This window comes from Hevea brasiliensis, chromosome 16, assembly GCF_030052815.1.
Source record: "Hevea brasiliensis isolate MT/VB/25A 57/8 chromosome 16, ASM3005281v1, whole genome shotgun sequence".
Lineage (NCBI taxonomy): Eukaryota > Viridiplantae > Streptophyta > Magnoliopsida > Malpighiales > Euphorbiaceae > Hevea > Hevea brasiliensis.
In genome coordinates, this window is record NC_079508.1 from 40,490,006 (window position 1) to 40,507,515 (window position 17,510).

The following is a 17,510-nucleotide window of genomic DNA, read 5'->3' on the forward strand; positions in this document are numbered from 1 at the left end:
CTTCTTTTTACCATGAATGTAAAATCTTCTGAGTTTTGTAGTGATGCACTTTGTTTTTTTTTTTTTCCCTAATTTTAATAAAATATTTTTGGTTATAAAAACAAAGAGCAACCATGAACGATCATGCATATATTGATATAACCCTTTGCCCAAACCACATGCCTTACAAAATCAACCTAACTCCCACGGTTTGAGGAAGACCTTAACTCCAGAATCATAGAAACCACACAAATCATAATGGGAACATGCAAAAGATTAAAATACCTGTTCTCAATTCCACTTTTGTCCTTCCTTTGCAGATAATACAACAAGAACTCCTCTACGAAAGTGAATAAAGGATCAAATCAAGAAGTAACAAAGGGGAACGAACAGAACTCGAATTCGATGCCAAACCTAAAATTGAGTACCCAAGGAAAAAGTGTTACAACAGCAAGAACTTGCAATCTGAAGGCGAAACCAATTCCATCTTATGAGTTAATAGCATTGAAAAATGAGATTAGAGAATCAATAATGAAGAGAAAAGAGAAGATAGCGATGGCGATGTATATTACATAAGAAAATGGATGATATCTTTCGGTTTGGGTTATTTTGGTGATCGATTTTATTATTCGAACAAGTCTTAGACTGAAATTAGGCTTGGATTTGAGGTAGAGGAGGTGAAGGATTCCCATGCACCAATCATAATGAAACCACCATCCCCCATGATTAAAGAGAAAAGCCTCATTCTTGAATTTTTTTTTTTTTTTTTTATGAGTTCTACATCTCCTTGTGAGATTAAATTTCAGAAAGAACTAAAATTTGAGAATTGTATTATATAGTTAGTTATGATTTTGAAAGTTAAACATGGATGTGTTAAGAGTTTTCATTCATTTGCTATTTGTTTACATAGGTTTAAATTGGTTATATTGCTTTTGATAGCAGAGTTTTCATTTACTTTTGAATAACGGATAAAGATAGAAAGATTATTCAGCGAATTCAGTGCACTTGTACTATTTCTTTAAATATATATGCCCTATTTTTTAAATATATATGCCCTATTTTTTTAAAATTAAGGAAAATTTTATTTTTTCTCTCTATAGTAGTACTATCTTTTAGTGTTGCAATGTATGCAATAATTGTCCTAAAAATATATTTTAATTTTATTATTTGACTAAAAGGGTATATTAGTCTTTTTCACATATCTCTAAGGGCAACGGATTGAAAATAGGTGCAAGAGGGTTTTATTAGAAGAAAAAAAAGGTTAAGAATGCTTTAATAAATTTTTCAAAATACGGATATTGACTTATTAATAACGATAATATTTAACTGCTAAATAATAAATCTTTTTAAAAAAATAAAGTAAGATTTTTATTATAGGTAAGTAAAGTAGATTAGGCATTAAAATAATAAAAATAAAAATAAAAATAAAATAGAACAACAACACGAGACCACAGAGTCCATATTCTTTTAGGATACGAAGTCTCCTAAATTACTCTATCCTTCTTCATCTTCATCGTCGTCTTCTTCTTCTTCGTTCCCTATTCTCTTTGACACAATCTCTCGAGTTGCTCATCTTCCATTCCCTTCTCGTTCATCTTCTTCGTACTGCTTTCGAAAATGTCTCAGTTATTCTCTACTCTTTTATTCGGGGATAACGAAGAATTTGAGTCTTTCTTGGGTGACGAGCTTAAGGGTTTCAAGGGGCGACTATCAGATTCCCAAGAGTCCTCCCTTACGTTGCACTTACCGCTACTGATTTTGATGGGCAACGAGGATGACGCTTTGGAGATGGCAGAATTAGCTACTGATGAAGATGGTCCAAGGACACAGCCCGCCAGTGCCCAACTCGTTGAAAAGCTCGAGATGATAAGAATCGAAGAATCGGGTTTGGTGTGTTCGATTTGCTCGGGCCAATTGCCGGTCGGGTCGGAAGCTAGGCGATTGCCATGTTCTCATGTCTACCATGGCAACTGCATCATGGAGTGGCTGCAGAAGAGTAAGAGCAAGACCAAGACATGTCCTCTTTGTCGATTGTGTTGATCGATTGCTGGATAAATAATTGGATGGTATGATCATTCCTTCTAATTGATTAAAAATGATTTTATATTAGGCTTTGTAGCGGAGACGCAATTAACAATTAATTATGTCAAAAAAAATTCTCTTTTGTGATCAATGTCATATTTGTTGGTTAGGTTAGAGAAAAAAAAAAAATCCCTTCATCAATAAAAGGGATTAATATATTGTAAAAGTTCATCCATTATGGCGAATGCATTGAATTACTTAGTGTGATTTCAGCCTTAGTTATTATTGTATTTGATTGTAATATGAATATAATGTATGCTCCTGCTCTTCCCTCAGTCATCATAATGTGCTGTCCATCTAGTTGCAAAGATAGGGATATATAGCTGATTGCATGTATGTTGTTGTTGATGACTTCAAATTCTAATATAAATTTCTGATATGTCAAAAAAACTTTGCTTTCTGCCTTTCCTGATTACTGCAAATTTTAAATCTTATTAATTTTTGCTCTTCCTTGTTCTGTTATGATTGCTGATTTGTTATGTTATCATCTGGGATAGAATAGTTGCTTGTAATTGCTTTGTGCTTTGATTTGCATACCAGTTGAATTGAATACCAGGCATATTTGTATCAGACTTCTCTGGTGATTCTCACTTTGGCATTGCCAAGTTTTGTTTGCAGTGCATTTGACTTGAGGACAAGACAGTGGGTGTATCCATATCTTAACATCTTGTGTACAAGGGATTTTTTCCAGTGATTGAGATTTTCAGGTTCAATTTGTTTATATGAGTATTGTCTAGTCTAGAATGTGCTTAAAGATGATATTACATTCCTAGGTTTTCAATTAAATGCTAATGTTTATTCATAGAGTACAACCAACAGGTAGAAACACAAGAATACTATGAGAAAATTTTCCCAAATTTTCTATTAATTCTCAAAATTCAATTAATAATAAAAATTCTATGAAAATGCCTGGATAATGCAAGTATTCATAATATTATTGTTAATCTTAGTACTAGGATAATGAATCTCAAAACATTAAAATACTAAAGATACACTAATTCGGAAGGCTAAACAAACTCACAAATTACTTTCTAAATTTCTTCCTAAAAGAAGTTGTCATAAAGTCCATAGTACAATATCTCAAAATTTCTATTATTTATCAAACTTTTTCAATAATCAAATCTCTGCTAAATTACCCACACTAGTTTTGATGCAAGTGTGCATTAATTATACGTGCATTAATATTTTATAACATATGATTATTTTATTTATATAAAAATAAATATAAAGATTAAATTCATTAAAGTAATTAAAAATATTAATTTTCATATTATTAATCAAACCTATAAATAAGAATGATTATTAATTAATGGAAATTAGCATAAGATTCTATACAACCTTTTCAACATATCATCATTTTAATTCTTCATTTTCTTTTTTCTTTTTTTTTTTATATATATCTTCTTCAAGTGAATCTATTGGCATAGTTTAACATGTTTATTTCATATTGACTAAAATTTTAATCTAAAATAAGAAAGAAAAAATAAAATTTTAAAAAAAAATGTTATAAAATATAAGTTATATGTTATTTAGCATGCCTTAAACTAATCCTAAAAAATATGTTTAAAATCATATATAAATAAAATTAAAAAAGAAAAACACTAACAAGAAAGTAAATTCATTTATTGTTGGACAAATTAAAACAGAATCATAAATAATGACATAAAGGTATTTGAAATCAATGAAATAAAAATGATTATCTGGAAAATATTTTCAACCGTCAAATCAATCTGAACATATCAGCATAAGAAATCCTATGGGGAAAAGGCAAAGCAATAATCATGATGATGAACATTGATTTTTTAGGCTATAATTACTACCCAATTATTTTTATAAAGACATTAATTCAATTCAGATTAAAACAGAATAATTAGATTAAATGTGATTCATTTAACTAAATATTAATGTGAAAGAAATTGCTTATTATAACATTCATAACTTATAAAAATTAGGTAGAAAACATAAGAATATAGGTTTAAAAAAAAATTAGCATGTGGTAATAATAAAAAAATAGTAAGAATAAGGTTAATATCCGAATGAACAATACTTAAAATATGGACTCTTACAATTAAAAAATGTTATAATATATGTATAATGTTAAAAAAAAATATATATATATATATATATATATATATATATATATATATTTGTTTACGTTTTTGCAATTTTGTGGAATATGTTTCCATCAAAATAATTTAGTTATATTATTTAAGGTTGTAATAGTGTCATATTTTTATAGATGAAATATATAAATTTATTCCTAAACTTTATTTAAAAAAATTTGTAATATTCTAAATTGTTTAAAGGATACACCTCAACTCCTATAAACGTCTCATGACACATCTCATTTCCTATAAAGTGAAATTAGATACCTTTTGGATTCCTATTCCAGCGTGATTGGAGTTCAATGATAATTTTAAGAATATCTTAATTCTACTTTAAAGAAGTTGAGATGTGTCATGGGCATCTCAAAAGTTGAGAATACCATGAGATTTTTTTAGTTAAATTTAGGTGTGAAATGTGTATTTGGCCTATATTTATATATAAATCCATAATAATAAAATTGATATATAGAATTAATTTAAATTAACTAAAATATAGTAGTTTGTATCTCCTTAATTATTAATATAGAAATTAATTATCTTCTAAAAATGCGTAGAAATTAATTTAAAGATATAACTTAAAATTTACTAAGTAAATAAATTATATTTCATGCATGCAAGATTATAAATAAATTTAAATTAATTTGAATTACTTTATATGCATTGAGCAGGCAAAATTTATAAAATTTCCTTGTTCTCTTTGAATATTAATATAAAATATAGCGTAGCCAAAAAATTTGTTGAATATATAAGTTTAAGAATATTGTAATATTAGAATTATGTTGAATTTGAATTATATAATAAGAGATAAAATTCTTATATAAGTATCCTGTCAATGCAGTGTCCTGCGAATTCAAATGGACTACATTGATACCTATCAAATTCACTAGGGGAGTTATTTGTATGCATAACCTGCATCATTTCCTTTCTTCCTCAACTTCTCTTCTTCGATTGGGGGGTTCACAAGAGGGTGGGTTGTGTACCGTCGAAAGTGTCAATGAACAAAATTGTAAGGAATTCCCACAAAACTTTTAATAGTTGAAAATCTCCAACCTTGTGCTGTCTTATGAAGTGAATTATGGCTTTTTCTGTAGCTATGTTCCAGTGTTTGGTGAAACTGAATATCATCCCGTTCCCACCTAAAAGTTCTAGTCAGTTAGTATGGAGGATCAACTCAATGAGCTTGGCAAAGCTGTTGATGCTGTCATGGTAAGTGATAATATCATGCGCTTACAGTTAATTGCTAACTACGATGACATCTCTGGAAAAATGACCTTTACATTTAATTTCTAGATCAGATACTCTGGGCTTTGTAATGAAACGTTATACGGTATTATGAAGTTTTTCCAGGTTGCTGAAATGTAGCTTGGTATCGAAAAATAATTTCTATGCAGGTTGTATAGTGAATTCATGTAGCTCTGCTGAGCTTTTGATTCTGGAATCTGGGCTAGTTGAGTTCTATCATTGTAATATTCCGTGAATTTCGAAATTCTTATAGAAATAAAATTGAGAATTTTATGAAAATTTTGATGCAAACCTCATATTTTTTGAATGCATGAAGAATTTTTAGTAAATTTTTGAAAGTTGAAGAAATATAAAGAAAATTGAAACTGGGCTGGAAAACGAAGTCAAATCAATCTGAACAGATGTACATGAGAAATCCTATGGGAAAAAGAAAAAGCAATAACCATGATAATGAACATTGACTTTTAAGCTATGATTGCTTGAAAACAACAATTATTACTCAATTATTTTTATATAGACATTAATTGAATTCAGATTAAAATAGAATTAAAATTAATAATTTGATTAAATGTGATTCATTTAACTAAATATTAATGTGAAAGAAATTACTTATTATAACATTCAAAACTTATAAAGAATAGGTAGAAAACATAAGAATATAGGCTTCAAAAAAGAAATAGCAAGTGCTAATAATATAACAAAACAATAAAAAATAGTGAGACTAAACAAACTAGCATATACTACTTTTTAAATATATTCCTAAAATAAGTCGTCCTAAACGCTCAATAGGAGGTTACTAGTAGGAGTGTTTGGTTCCAGTTTGGTTCAGGATCTAGTTAGGAGCTGGAATTGAATGAAAATTTTGGTACTTTTTCGATTTGGTTCTTCATTGTTTTAGTTCTAATTTGGTGTAGTTCTCGATTACTTAGTTCCGGTTCAGTACAGTTCGATTCTCAATTCTTAAAATAATTTTATATAATTACTTCCTTAAAAAGTCATACTTAATTAGCATTTAAGTTTTGAATTATATTAACACATAATATATCATATAATATATCTTTTAACTATTTCTAAATTTTATAATCTTTAACTATAATGTGCATATATAATTTAAAATTAAATATATTTTATAATATAATATTATAAGTATATCATATATAATATACATTTTAACTATTTATTAATTATATAATATTTAATAATAGGAAAGTACATTTATAATTAAGAATTATAGAATAATTTAATGTATTTATAACTAAAGTTATTAATAAAATATAGAGAAATGAAATATAATATTAGAAAAGTATGTAATACATCTAAAAAAAGTAGAAAAACATATGATAAATTTGGTTCTTAGTTCAGTTTCTGTCTGGTACGATTCTAGTTTGGTTCTTAGTGAAGAACTAGATCAAACCAAATTATCAAGAAAAAACTTTGGTTCGATGTGGTTCCTGCTTGTTCGGTATGGTTCTTCGATTCGCAACTATTGAGAAGGATTCTTCCAGTTTGTTATAATAGGCACGCAAATCTAAGACACACACACAAATTACACAATCACAAAATTTACGTGGTTCTACCATAAGGTCTACATTTACGAGCAAGACAAGAAAAAAGAATTTTTTTATTTCAATATACATTTGCCTTGTACACTTTTCCTATTTATGTACCTTAGTCTTGAATGCAAAAAAAGTTTAGGTATTCTAGGAAACTAATAAAAGAGGAAGATAACTACAAGAAGGAAAGAAGAAATACAATACTATACAATCCATTTGATTTAGGGATTTACAATTTAGTAGGATTCCAACACTCCCCCTCAAGTTGGTTTATATATGTTACACATACCCAACTTGCAAACTAGAGTATGAAATATCTTGCTATTTAAACATTTAGTAAACACATCAGCCACTTGTTCTTTGGAAGTCACATAAGAGACACTTAAAGACCCATCAATTATTTTTTCCTTTATAAAGTGTCGATCAATCTCTATATATTTGTTCCGATCTTATTGAACTAAGTTATGAACTATACTGATAGTAGCTTTGTTGTTGCAGAATAAGGAAAAATTGTTTGTTTCTAATAATCGCATTTCCTCCATCAATTTTTGCAACCACAATAACTTACATATACCTTATGCCATGGCTCTATATTCTACGTCTGTACTAGATCTTAGTGTTACATTCTGCTTCTTACTTCTCTAAGTGACTAAATTGCCATCAACAAAGGTGCAATAACCTAATGTCAATCTCCTATCATTAATAGATCTAGCCCAATCTGCATCTGTAAAGGCTTTTATCTAAAAATGACCATGCTTTGAAAAAAAAAAAAGTCCCTTTTTAGGTACATATTTCAAATACCTCAAAATACGAAAGACAGCTTTTAAGTGAGTTTTTTCGATGATCATGCATATACTGACTCACCAGACTTACAGCATAGGCTATGTCTAGTCTAGTATGAGAGAGATAAATCAATCTCCCAACTAACCTCTGATATCTTCCTATGTCAACTGCCTCTAGCTTGCAGCTTGTGATTAGCTTCAATAGGAGATTTTGCCGGTTTATAGCCCAATATGCTTGTCTCATCTAAGAGGTCTAATATATACTTATTTTGAAAATTAAAAATCCCTCTATCTGATCTGGCAACTTCTATTCCAAGAAAGTAAGTTAATATACCTAAGTCTTTAATTTCAAATTTTTGAGACAATCACTCCTTTAGATGAGCAATCTCTTCTTTATCATCTTTTGTCACCACTATATCATCAATATAAAAAATGAGCAGTGTGATCTTACCTCTACGGTGTTTCTTGAATAGGGTAACCATTGCTTTGATAAAACATAAAGGAAATCATGGTCTCATTAAATCTATCAAACCATGCTCTTAGTGACTGCTTTAAGCCATATAGTGCCTTTTTTTTTCAATCTATATGCTTTTCCTTTGGTCTTTTCACCCTTAAACCCTAAAGGGAACTTCATATATACTTTTTCTTCCAAATCTCTATGTAGAAAAGCATTCTTCACATCAAACTGCTATAGGTCCCATTTAAGATTTGCAACACATGATAGCAAGATCCTGATTGTATTCATTTAGCAAAGGTGCAAAAGTATCTTAATAATCCATCCCATATGTTTGAGTAAATCCTTTTGCTACTAACCTAGCCTTATATCTTTCAATGGAGTAATCTGCTATATGCTTTGCAGTGAACACCCATTTGCATCTAACCTGTTTCTTTCCTAGAGAAAGAGTAACAAGATCCCATGTCTCACTTTTTGCCAAAGCCTTCATCTCTTCTACCATAACTGCCTTGCAATTTGGATTAAGGTATGCTTCCTTCCAATCCAGTGGGATAGAAACAAACAAGACAAAAGCTTTATAAGAAGGAGATAAAGAATCATAGGAAATAAACTTGGATATAGGATGTTTAGGGCAAGTCATAACTCCTTTTTCTGAGAGCAAGGGGTACTCCTTTTCTGAGAGCAAGGGGTATATCAAGGTCATCAACAGAAGTATTAGAAGGAGTATCAGAAGAAAGAGACCCACCATATCATTCTTCAGGCTCAAAATGTTCAGAAGTTGAATCTAAAGGTTCTAATTGATCAATCATATCATGCTCAATGGTTGTATTTATCTTATTTCGACGACTGTAGGTTCTTAAATCCAATCTATTCAATCTCTTTATGGTTTGAGGTTGAGGTTGAGGAACTGATGGTGATGGTTGGTCCTTATCCTTAGTGTCCTTATACTCAATGCTATGATTGGGTTCAAAAATATCTCCAATTGAAAGGTAAAATAAACACCTCTTCCTTATTATGCTCCCCCTAAAGAGCTGGCTGGAAATAAGATTCATATTTCCTAAAGGTAACATCCATACTTATAAAATATTTCCTAGGAAAAGGATGATAACAATTGTTTTGAGTGCTTGAATATCTTACAAACATGAATTTTCAGGCCTTAGGTTCTAATTTCCTAACATTTGACCTATGAACAAAGTAAACACACTCAAAAACCTTTAGAGGAACAATATATGAATTCTTACCCTTAAGAACTTCCAAAGGACTCTTAAAGTTTAGTGTGTGAAGGGGCATTCGATTAATAAGATATGCTACAGTAAGAACAACATCTCCCCAATATGATGGGGGAAGGTGCATTGTAAACATGAGTGATCGAGCCACTTCAAGTAAATGTCTGTTTATCTTTTCTGATACTCCATTTTGTGCACTTGTATTCACATAACTAGTTTGATGTAGGATTCCATGATACTCTAAATAAGACTGAGAGACTTTGTTCATATATTCTGTCCCATCGTCAGTTCTTAGAATTTTGACCTGTGCATTAAACTGGGTGCAAATTATTTTATGAAATTGTTGAAAATAAGAAAAAACTTCATGTTTAGATCTCATCAAATAAACCCAGCCAACCTAGTGCAACAGCCAATAAAAGTGACAAACCATCTATAACTAGATAAAGAAGTTATTTGAACAGGATGTAACATCCCAAAGTTCGATAGTGCGTTCTACTGCTCCGGTGACCAGTGTTGTCCGGACAGCTAGGATGCCTAGAACTACACTTCAATATGAGTGAGGAGACATAAAATAATGAAATATAAGAAAAGAAAGTACAAGAAAAACAAAGGAAAAATAATAGCAAAGAAATGTGATCAAGTTAAGCGAGCCGGGAAACCTAACGATGGGTGATCAGACCGGAAGTCACGGCGTGGACCGTTGACTAGCCTCGGATCATGGAACCCTGGAAAACATTTTTAGGACTTAAATAGACCCTTATTGAAGAATAAATATCATTAAAAAGATCAAAGAAAAATTAAATAATTAGTACAAAGAAAAGTGAGAAATCGAAAAACAGACAAAACCCGGTGTTACCGAAAAATAGGGAATGCAACCCGAACAGGGGCATTATGGTCATTTGACATCCCGAATTGTCTTTTGACCTAAATTTCCATTAAAAATAAATAATATTACACTTAGAAAATGAAATGAAAAATTTATTTGGTGGTACCTAAAGTAAATAGTAGAAATTAAGGGGTTAATGTGGAATAAAGGGAAATTAAGCTTATTATATGATTTAAACTTAGTTAGTGGACCACTAGGGATTTAATTAAACATAAAAATGCTGATGTAAGTCCACTATACCCATCAGAATGTTCATCTTCTTCATTGTACCAAAGTTACCGAATTGAAGGATGAGAGAAACCTCCATGGGCGTTTTGCATGAGCTCACTTAACCTCTCCATTTTCAACTCCAATCACTTAGGTTCCTTCATGAAAAATGGTCTACTCATCACAAGGAAGAGTTTGATACCAAATTTGAGAAGTTTAAGCAAGGTTTAACAAGCTCCAACCATAAGGTAAGTTAGCATTTTTGAAGATGGCTTTGTTAAATTTTGTGTGCATGTTATGGGTGTTGGATTTATGACGAAAATTTTTGAGTTTGAAGAGTTATTGTTGTGTTCATTTTGGAAAGCCATGTAGTCATGTATTTGATGAGGTAATTGTGCATATATTTGATGGGAAATGATGTTGGTTATGGTGATTTAATAACCTAGTGAATTACTTCATATGTGTATGGTGATTTTTGCACTTGGATGGGAATTGATGAATTGTAGGACACTTTGGTGTTGAAGAACATTTTCGGCAGCTTTGGAACTCTTGGATAATTATATGTGTTCATGAAGATATGGGCAGAATTGTGGCATTAAGGATAGATGGATATGTATATGAAATTGTTGTGTAAAGTGTATATAAAAACTAGTAATGTTTATGTGTATGTGTAATTGTATTTGGACTTTGGAAATTAGAATTATATTTGGTGTGTTGAGGATAATTGTAATCTGCCCAAAGTGATGTTAATGTAAAGTGGAATATGTTTTTGGTAATGTACCAAAACAGATTTGGTAGGGAAGTAAACATATTGCAAGGTAAGTGTGTGATTGATGTGTGTTTAAGCAAGGTAATTAAGGGCAGTGTACATTTTAGCCAATAAGTTTAAATGTGTAACCTCAATTGGTATGAGACCAATTGGAGGTGGAACTAGGCACAAAATGTGCCAACTTTCATTGAGAAAGCATACCAAAATTCTGCTTGCAAAGTGACCTAAGAAAATGACCAATTCGGATTAGGTACAATTAGGACCTGAAAAATGACCAATTGGGCAGCAGTGAGTGTTTAGGCCATAACTCACTCAAAAGAGGTCCAATTGACCTGAAATTTTAATCATGAATAGTTAAGACCCATACCTACAAGTCTTATGAAGACACCAAAACCCAGAAATGACCAGAAGCAAGTCAAAAAGCTTGCACAATTTCGGGTCCAAAAACTGGCCGAACCAAAGTTGACCAAATTGACCTAAAATTGACCTAATTTGATGCCATTTGACCAGCAATAGTGTAATGACCATAACATGGTCTACATAACTTGGATTGACCTGAAATTTTGCCCCGCGTGAAATAAGACATAGATCTACAAGTTTGTAGTTTTGATCGAAACTCGAAAACCTAGGGAACTAGATCGTCCGGCTAGGTCAAACTAGTATCCCGAAATCCAGCAATTTGCAATGAAATACAAGAAAACGCAATATACATAGAATTGAGTTTGGTAACACATACCAACCCTAAAACCCTATCGAATGTGACATATAAAGGACACTAAAACCTAATTTACCTAGAAAACATCGAGGTTCGGTATATTAGGTGATTAAGCAAATAAAGGTATTCAGTGAATTACTTATCGAACATTATCGTTAGAGACAATTTGATTTAGTACTGAAACACTTCAAATTGTGTTTCTCAGTTAACAAGGACTCAGCAAAAGGGAAAGAAATACTGAGTCAAGACCAGGAGACAAATATCAGAGGTTTGTGCACAACAACTATTTCTTTTGAATTATTTTCAATTGAAATAAATATTGACTATTTTTATATTATTGTTTTAAATTGTGGAAATGTATTTGAATGAATATTTATTGCTTGAAAAGCATTGTAAATGATTTGAAACTGTGAGAAATTGTTTGAATGACATTGATGGATACTTATTGATTTAAAAGCATTGGAAATGGTTTGAAACCACAGCTATCATGTATATTGATTGTATTCCTCATTAGCTTGTCTAGTGGGACGAATTGAATTCCCTCTCTGGCTGAAGTGTTGAGGTGTGTGCCTGTTGAGGACAAATTGGATGAGTACTCATATTTTTGCTAGCTAGCTATATTATTCCTCATTAGTCATCGACTTTTGGGACGAATTGAATACCTCATTAGCCATCGGCTTTTGGGACGAATTGAACTATGGATCATGATTAAGCTGTGTGTGATTTATTGATATGTATTGTGAGATTGTGAAATTGATTTAAACTCTCATTGACATATACTGTCTATTGAATTCAACCATGATCTGACTTATTGAAAATTATTGTGATATTGACAAATGGAGTTTAAATTCTTGTTGATAATTACTGTCTTGAATTTAACTATGATTTTAAGTATCCACTATTGATATGATTTATGAATTGTTATTTAAATTGTATTTGGTTAATGTTGTGCACCACTGAGACATTGTCTCAGCGATAGCTTTCTATTGCTGTCGCAGGTAGAGAGACGGACAGGGCAGCAGACTAGGCTGCTAGTACCGCCAGCGAGAGATTTTTGGGTATAGTGAGTATACCACATTTGGCATTTTGTACTGTAATGTATATTCACTGTATGTATATTTTGTTTTTGGTTTTGAGCAGTTGTAAATTCAAATTGTAACTTAAAGTTGTAAATTAATTATGAGTTATTTGACTTGTAAAAATTGTATTATATTTCCTTATCTCAGTCCTTGAAAAATTACTGTGAATTTGACTTGAGAAATGTGTTGAGTTGAGAAATGTATTGGAGTTAAGATTTGAAAAATTATTGAAGTGTCTTTTACAGGTTTTCTGAAGAACTGTTTTATCCAAAATACAGATGGCACTCTGCCAAATTTTTTACAGAAATTCCAAATAAATCAAATGAGTTAATTGTTTCACTTCAGTTCACCAAAGTTTTTAATACCTGTAAATAGTGCTCACCACTGTAAAATAAGTAAGAAAAGTTTTTAAAATCCCTTGTAGTGTATTTAATGGGTTATCAGTAGACGGAGTTGGTAATTCATTAGGTGTACTACGGATCATGTTATACCCATGAGGGGTAGGGTGTGACATGTTTTAGTGGTATCAGAGCAAAGTTTTTAAATTCTGTTTTCACCTGTTATTTGAATATTCTTTCTTCATAGTACAACTGCTCAATATCATTGTTTGATACATATAGTACATTACATTATAAATATGCACTAACAGGAGGAAATCTCCTTGTGTTATTGGTTCAGGAGATCTTAAATCCTCGCATTGAATATGGAAGAGGGTGATCGTTCAGTCGATCAATCTATTGAGGCTGAGGTGCAAGGGGATGCACCAGGCCTACAAAATGTTAGTGGTTCAAGAAGACCCCTCTACAAGATCATAGCTTCTGCTCGGTTGCTCAGCAGATGGCTGCAATGTTTCAACAAATGGCTGGCAATGTACCTACTCAAGTCCCAATACAGACACCAGTGGTACAACCACAGTCTGCTACTAGGCAGTATGATAAATTGATGAATATGGGGCTACAGAGTTTAAGGGGACAGTAGATCCTCTAGAAGCTGAACAATGGTTAGAGAGGATGGATAGGGTGTTCAAGAAGCTACATTGTACAGAAGAGCTTAGATTTGAATACTCAGTGTCCTTACTACAGGGGGATGCTTATGACTGGTGGAAAACCATTCCCCACAGTCTGGTAGAACCTGCAGTGCTAACATGGAATGACTTCCTGAAGGAATTCAGGCAGAAATATGTCCCTGATGCTTATGTGGACCAGAAGCTGCAAGAGTTCCTAAGTTTGAAACAGGGGAACAGATCAGTGGCTGAGTATGAAAGAGAATTTTCCCGCCTTAGCCATTATGCAGTGAGTCTACTCTCTACCAGCAGGGAGAGATGCAAGAGGTTTGAAACTGGCTTGAAGCCCAAGATCGTAGTACAAGTGATCGGCTTCAAACACACTAACTTCTCTGAACTTGTTTCTCAAGCCCTAGAGTTGGAAAGAGTTGAGTTTGAGACTGCTCCAGAGAAAAAGAGATCAGAGAAGACAAAGAAAGAGGGAAAGTCAGTAGAACAGAGTTCCAGTGGTCATACTGGGAAGAGGAAAAACTATGGGGGACATGGCAGAGGTGGCAAGAAATCTGGTAGGGGAAGATATTCAGGACAGAGACCTCCCCTATCTGGTCAACAGAGTACCAGAGGTTCCTACCCTCCCCGCCAATGTGAAACTTGTGGAAAAAATCATGGTGGGATATGCTACAAGGCTATTGGAGCCTGTTATAACTGTGGAGGCACAGGACACTTTGCCAAGGACTACACCAGTAGTCGCAGAGTTGGACCACCTCCTACTACTGCAGAAGGGTCAGTTCAGAGCCCCGTCACCAGAAGTTCACAACCACCTAACAGAGGTAGAGGCAGGTGTAGAGGTAGCCCAGCAGGCAGCCAAGGCACAGTAAAACATTCAGAGCAAGATAGTGCTCCAGTCAGAGTCTATGCCATGAGACAGAGGGAAGAGGCAGAGACATCTGATGTTGTGGCTGGTACCTTCTCAACTTTTAACCAAAATGTATTTGTGTTATTTGATCCAGGCTCTACCCATTCTTATGTGAGTGCTAGCATCATTGATTGCATTGTTGTTCCATGTACAAAAATGGACTTTGAGGTGCTAGTAACGAGTCCACTAGGACAGGAAGTCAGGGTTAATAGAATGTATAGAGATTGTCCTTTGGTGATCCAAGGACACACTTTCCTGTCTGATTTCATTGAAATGCCCTTCAGAGATTATGATATCACCTTGGGCATGGATTGGTTAGCTAGGCATCATGCCATGATTGATCAGTAGGTCAAGACGATCACTTTTGGTCTCCTCGATGCAGTGATGTGGCAATACAAGGAGAGGCGATTATTGCCATCAAACATCATTTAATTTGCACTAGCGGAAAAATGATCGAGAAAGGGTGTGAAGCCTACTTGGCACATGTGGTAGACACCCAAGTGGGGAGTCGGCATTGAAGGACATCCTACAGATATGACTTTCGGATGTATTCCTGATGAATTGCCAGGATTACCTCCGGAAAGAGAAGTGCAGTTTGAAATTAATGTTATGCCTGGTGTGGATCCAATCTCCATAACGCCATACAGAATGGCACCAGCAGAGTTGAAGGAGTTGAAGATACAACTGCAAAAATTACTTGAAAAGGGCTTCATCCGCTCTAGTGTGTCACCTTGGGGAGCACTAGTGTTGTTTGTTAAGAAGAAGGATGGTACTCTCCGCTTATGCATTGACTACCAGCAGTTGAATAAGGTGACAATAAAGAACAGATATCCATTGCCTCGCATTGATGATCTGTTTGATCAGCTGAAGGGTGCAGCTGTATTCTCCAAAATTGATTTGCGATCTGGTTATTATCAGTTGAAGGTGCAAGAGCAGAGTATTCCAAAAACTGCTTTCAGAACTCGATATGGCCACTATGAGTTCCTAGTAATGCCATTCGGGTTAACAAATGCTCCAGCTGCTTTTATAGATCTGATGAACACTATCTTCAGACCATATCTCGATCAATTTGTGGTGGTGTTTATTGATGACATTTTGATATACTCGAGGAATGCAGAGGAGCATGACAGACATCTGCGGATTGTACTGCAGACTTTAAGGGAGAAACAACTATACGCCAAATTGTCGAAATGTGAATTTTGGCTGAAAGAAATCTCCTTTTTGGGACATGTTGTGTCAGCTGAAGGGATCAAGGTAGATATCAGCAAGGTAGAAGCTATCCTTAATTGGAAGCCGCCCAGGAACATCACAGAAATTCACGATTTTAGGTTTAGCTGGATATTACCTTCGGTTTGTGAAGGGGTTTTCTATGTTATCTTCTCCACTAACCAAGCTGCTTCGGAAAGATGTGAAATTTCAGTGGACTGATAAATGTCAGCAGAGTTTTAATGAGTTGAAGAGGTGTTTAACTGAAGCTCCAGTCCTCACTTTACCTACTCCGGGTAAAGAATACACAGTTTATAGTGATGCTTCTCACAATGGGTTAGGCTGTGTATTGATGCAAGATCGGAATGTCATTGCTTATGCATCACGCCAGCTGAAACTGCATGAGAGGAATTACCCAACACATGACCTGGAGTTAGCAGCTATTGTTTTTGCTCTGAAGATCTGGAGACACTATCTGTATGGAGAGAAATGCTACATTTACACAGATCACAAGAGCTTGAAGTACTTAGGCACCCAGAAGGAATTGAATTTGAGGCAGAGGAGATGGTTGGAACTCATTAAAGACTATGATTGCTTAATAGACTATCAGCCAGGGAAAGCAAATGTAGTGGCTGATGCCTTAAGTCGCAAGACTATGGCAAGTCTCAGAGTTTCGCCTATGTCCATGGTATGTGAATTGAAAGCACAGCATGCCAGTTTAGAAATTGATGATGAGGGACAGACAGTAGTTGCTTGGCATGTACAGCCAGTGTTGATTGATCAGATCAGAATGGCTACTCAGAGTGATGAAAAGTATCAGAAGCTACTGAAAGAAGTCCAGCAGGACAAGAAACCTGAATTCTCTGTGAGAGATGATGGTTTATTGCTACATCAGGGCAGAATGTGCGTTCCTAGTGATGTGGAATTGAGACAAATCATTTTGAAGGAAACACATGAATCTCCTTTTGCTATGCACCCTGGTGGAACTAAAATGTACAGAGGGCTGAAAGAACATTACTGGTGGATGGGTATGAAGAGAGATATAGCTGAATTTGTTTCCAAATGCCTAACTTGTCAGCAAGTAAAGCGGTAACATCAAGTTCAGTGGTTTGTTACATCTTTTGTCATCGATGCAGTGGAAATGGGAACGAATAACTATGGATTTTGTTACAGGACTTCCAAGGACACAGAGTAGTCATGATGCAGTATGGGTTATAGTTGACAGATTGACCAAGTCTGCTCACTTTTTGCCAGTTCGGATGGATTATAGCCTGGAAAGATTGGCCAGATTGTATGTATATGAGAT

The 17,510-nt window shown here is 33.6% G+C and overlaps 1 protein-coding gene across 1 annotated transcript; it reads left to right on the forward strand.

The window, feature by feature from the left end:
• Positions 1–1,493: 1,493 nt before the first annotated feature.
• Positions 1,494–2,128, forward strand: LOC110651544 (uncharacterized). The gene has a single exon (XM_021806908.2). It carries the CDS (start codon positions 1,597–1,599, stop codon positions 2,017–2,019), a length of 423 nt encoding a protein of 140 aa, XP_021662600.1. The 5' UTR covers positions 1,494–1,596; the 3' UTR covers positions 2,020–2,128.
• The last annotated feature ends 15,382 nt before the right edge of the window (positions 2,129–17,510 follow it).

Bases quoted from the DNA above. Each gene is read 5' to 3' on its own strand.
- LOC110651544 (XM_021806908.2), top strand. From the start codon at position 1,597: ATGTCTCAGTTATTCTCTACTCTTTTATTCGGGGATAACGAAGAATTT.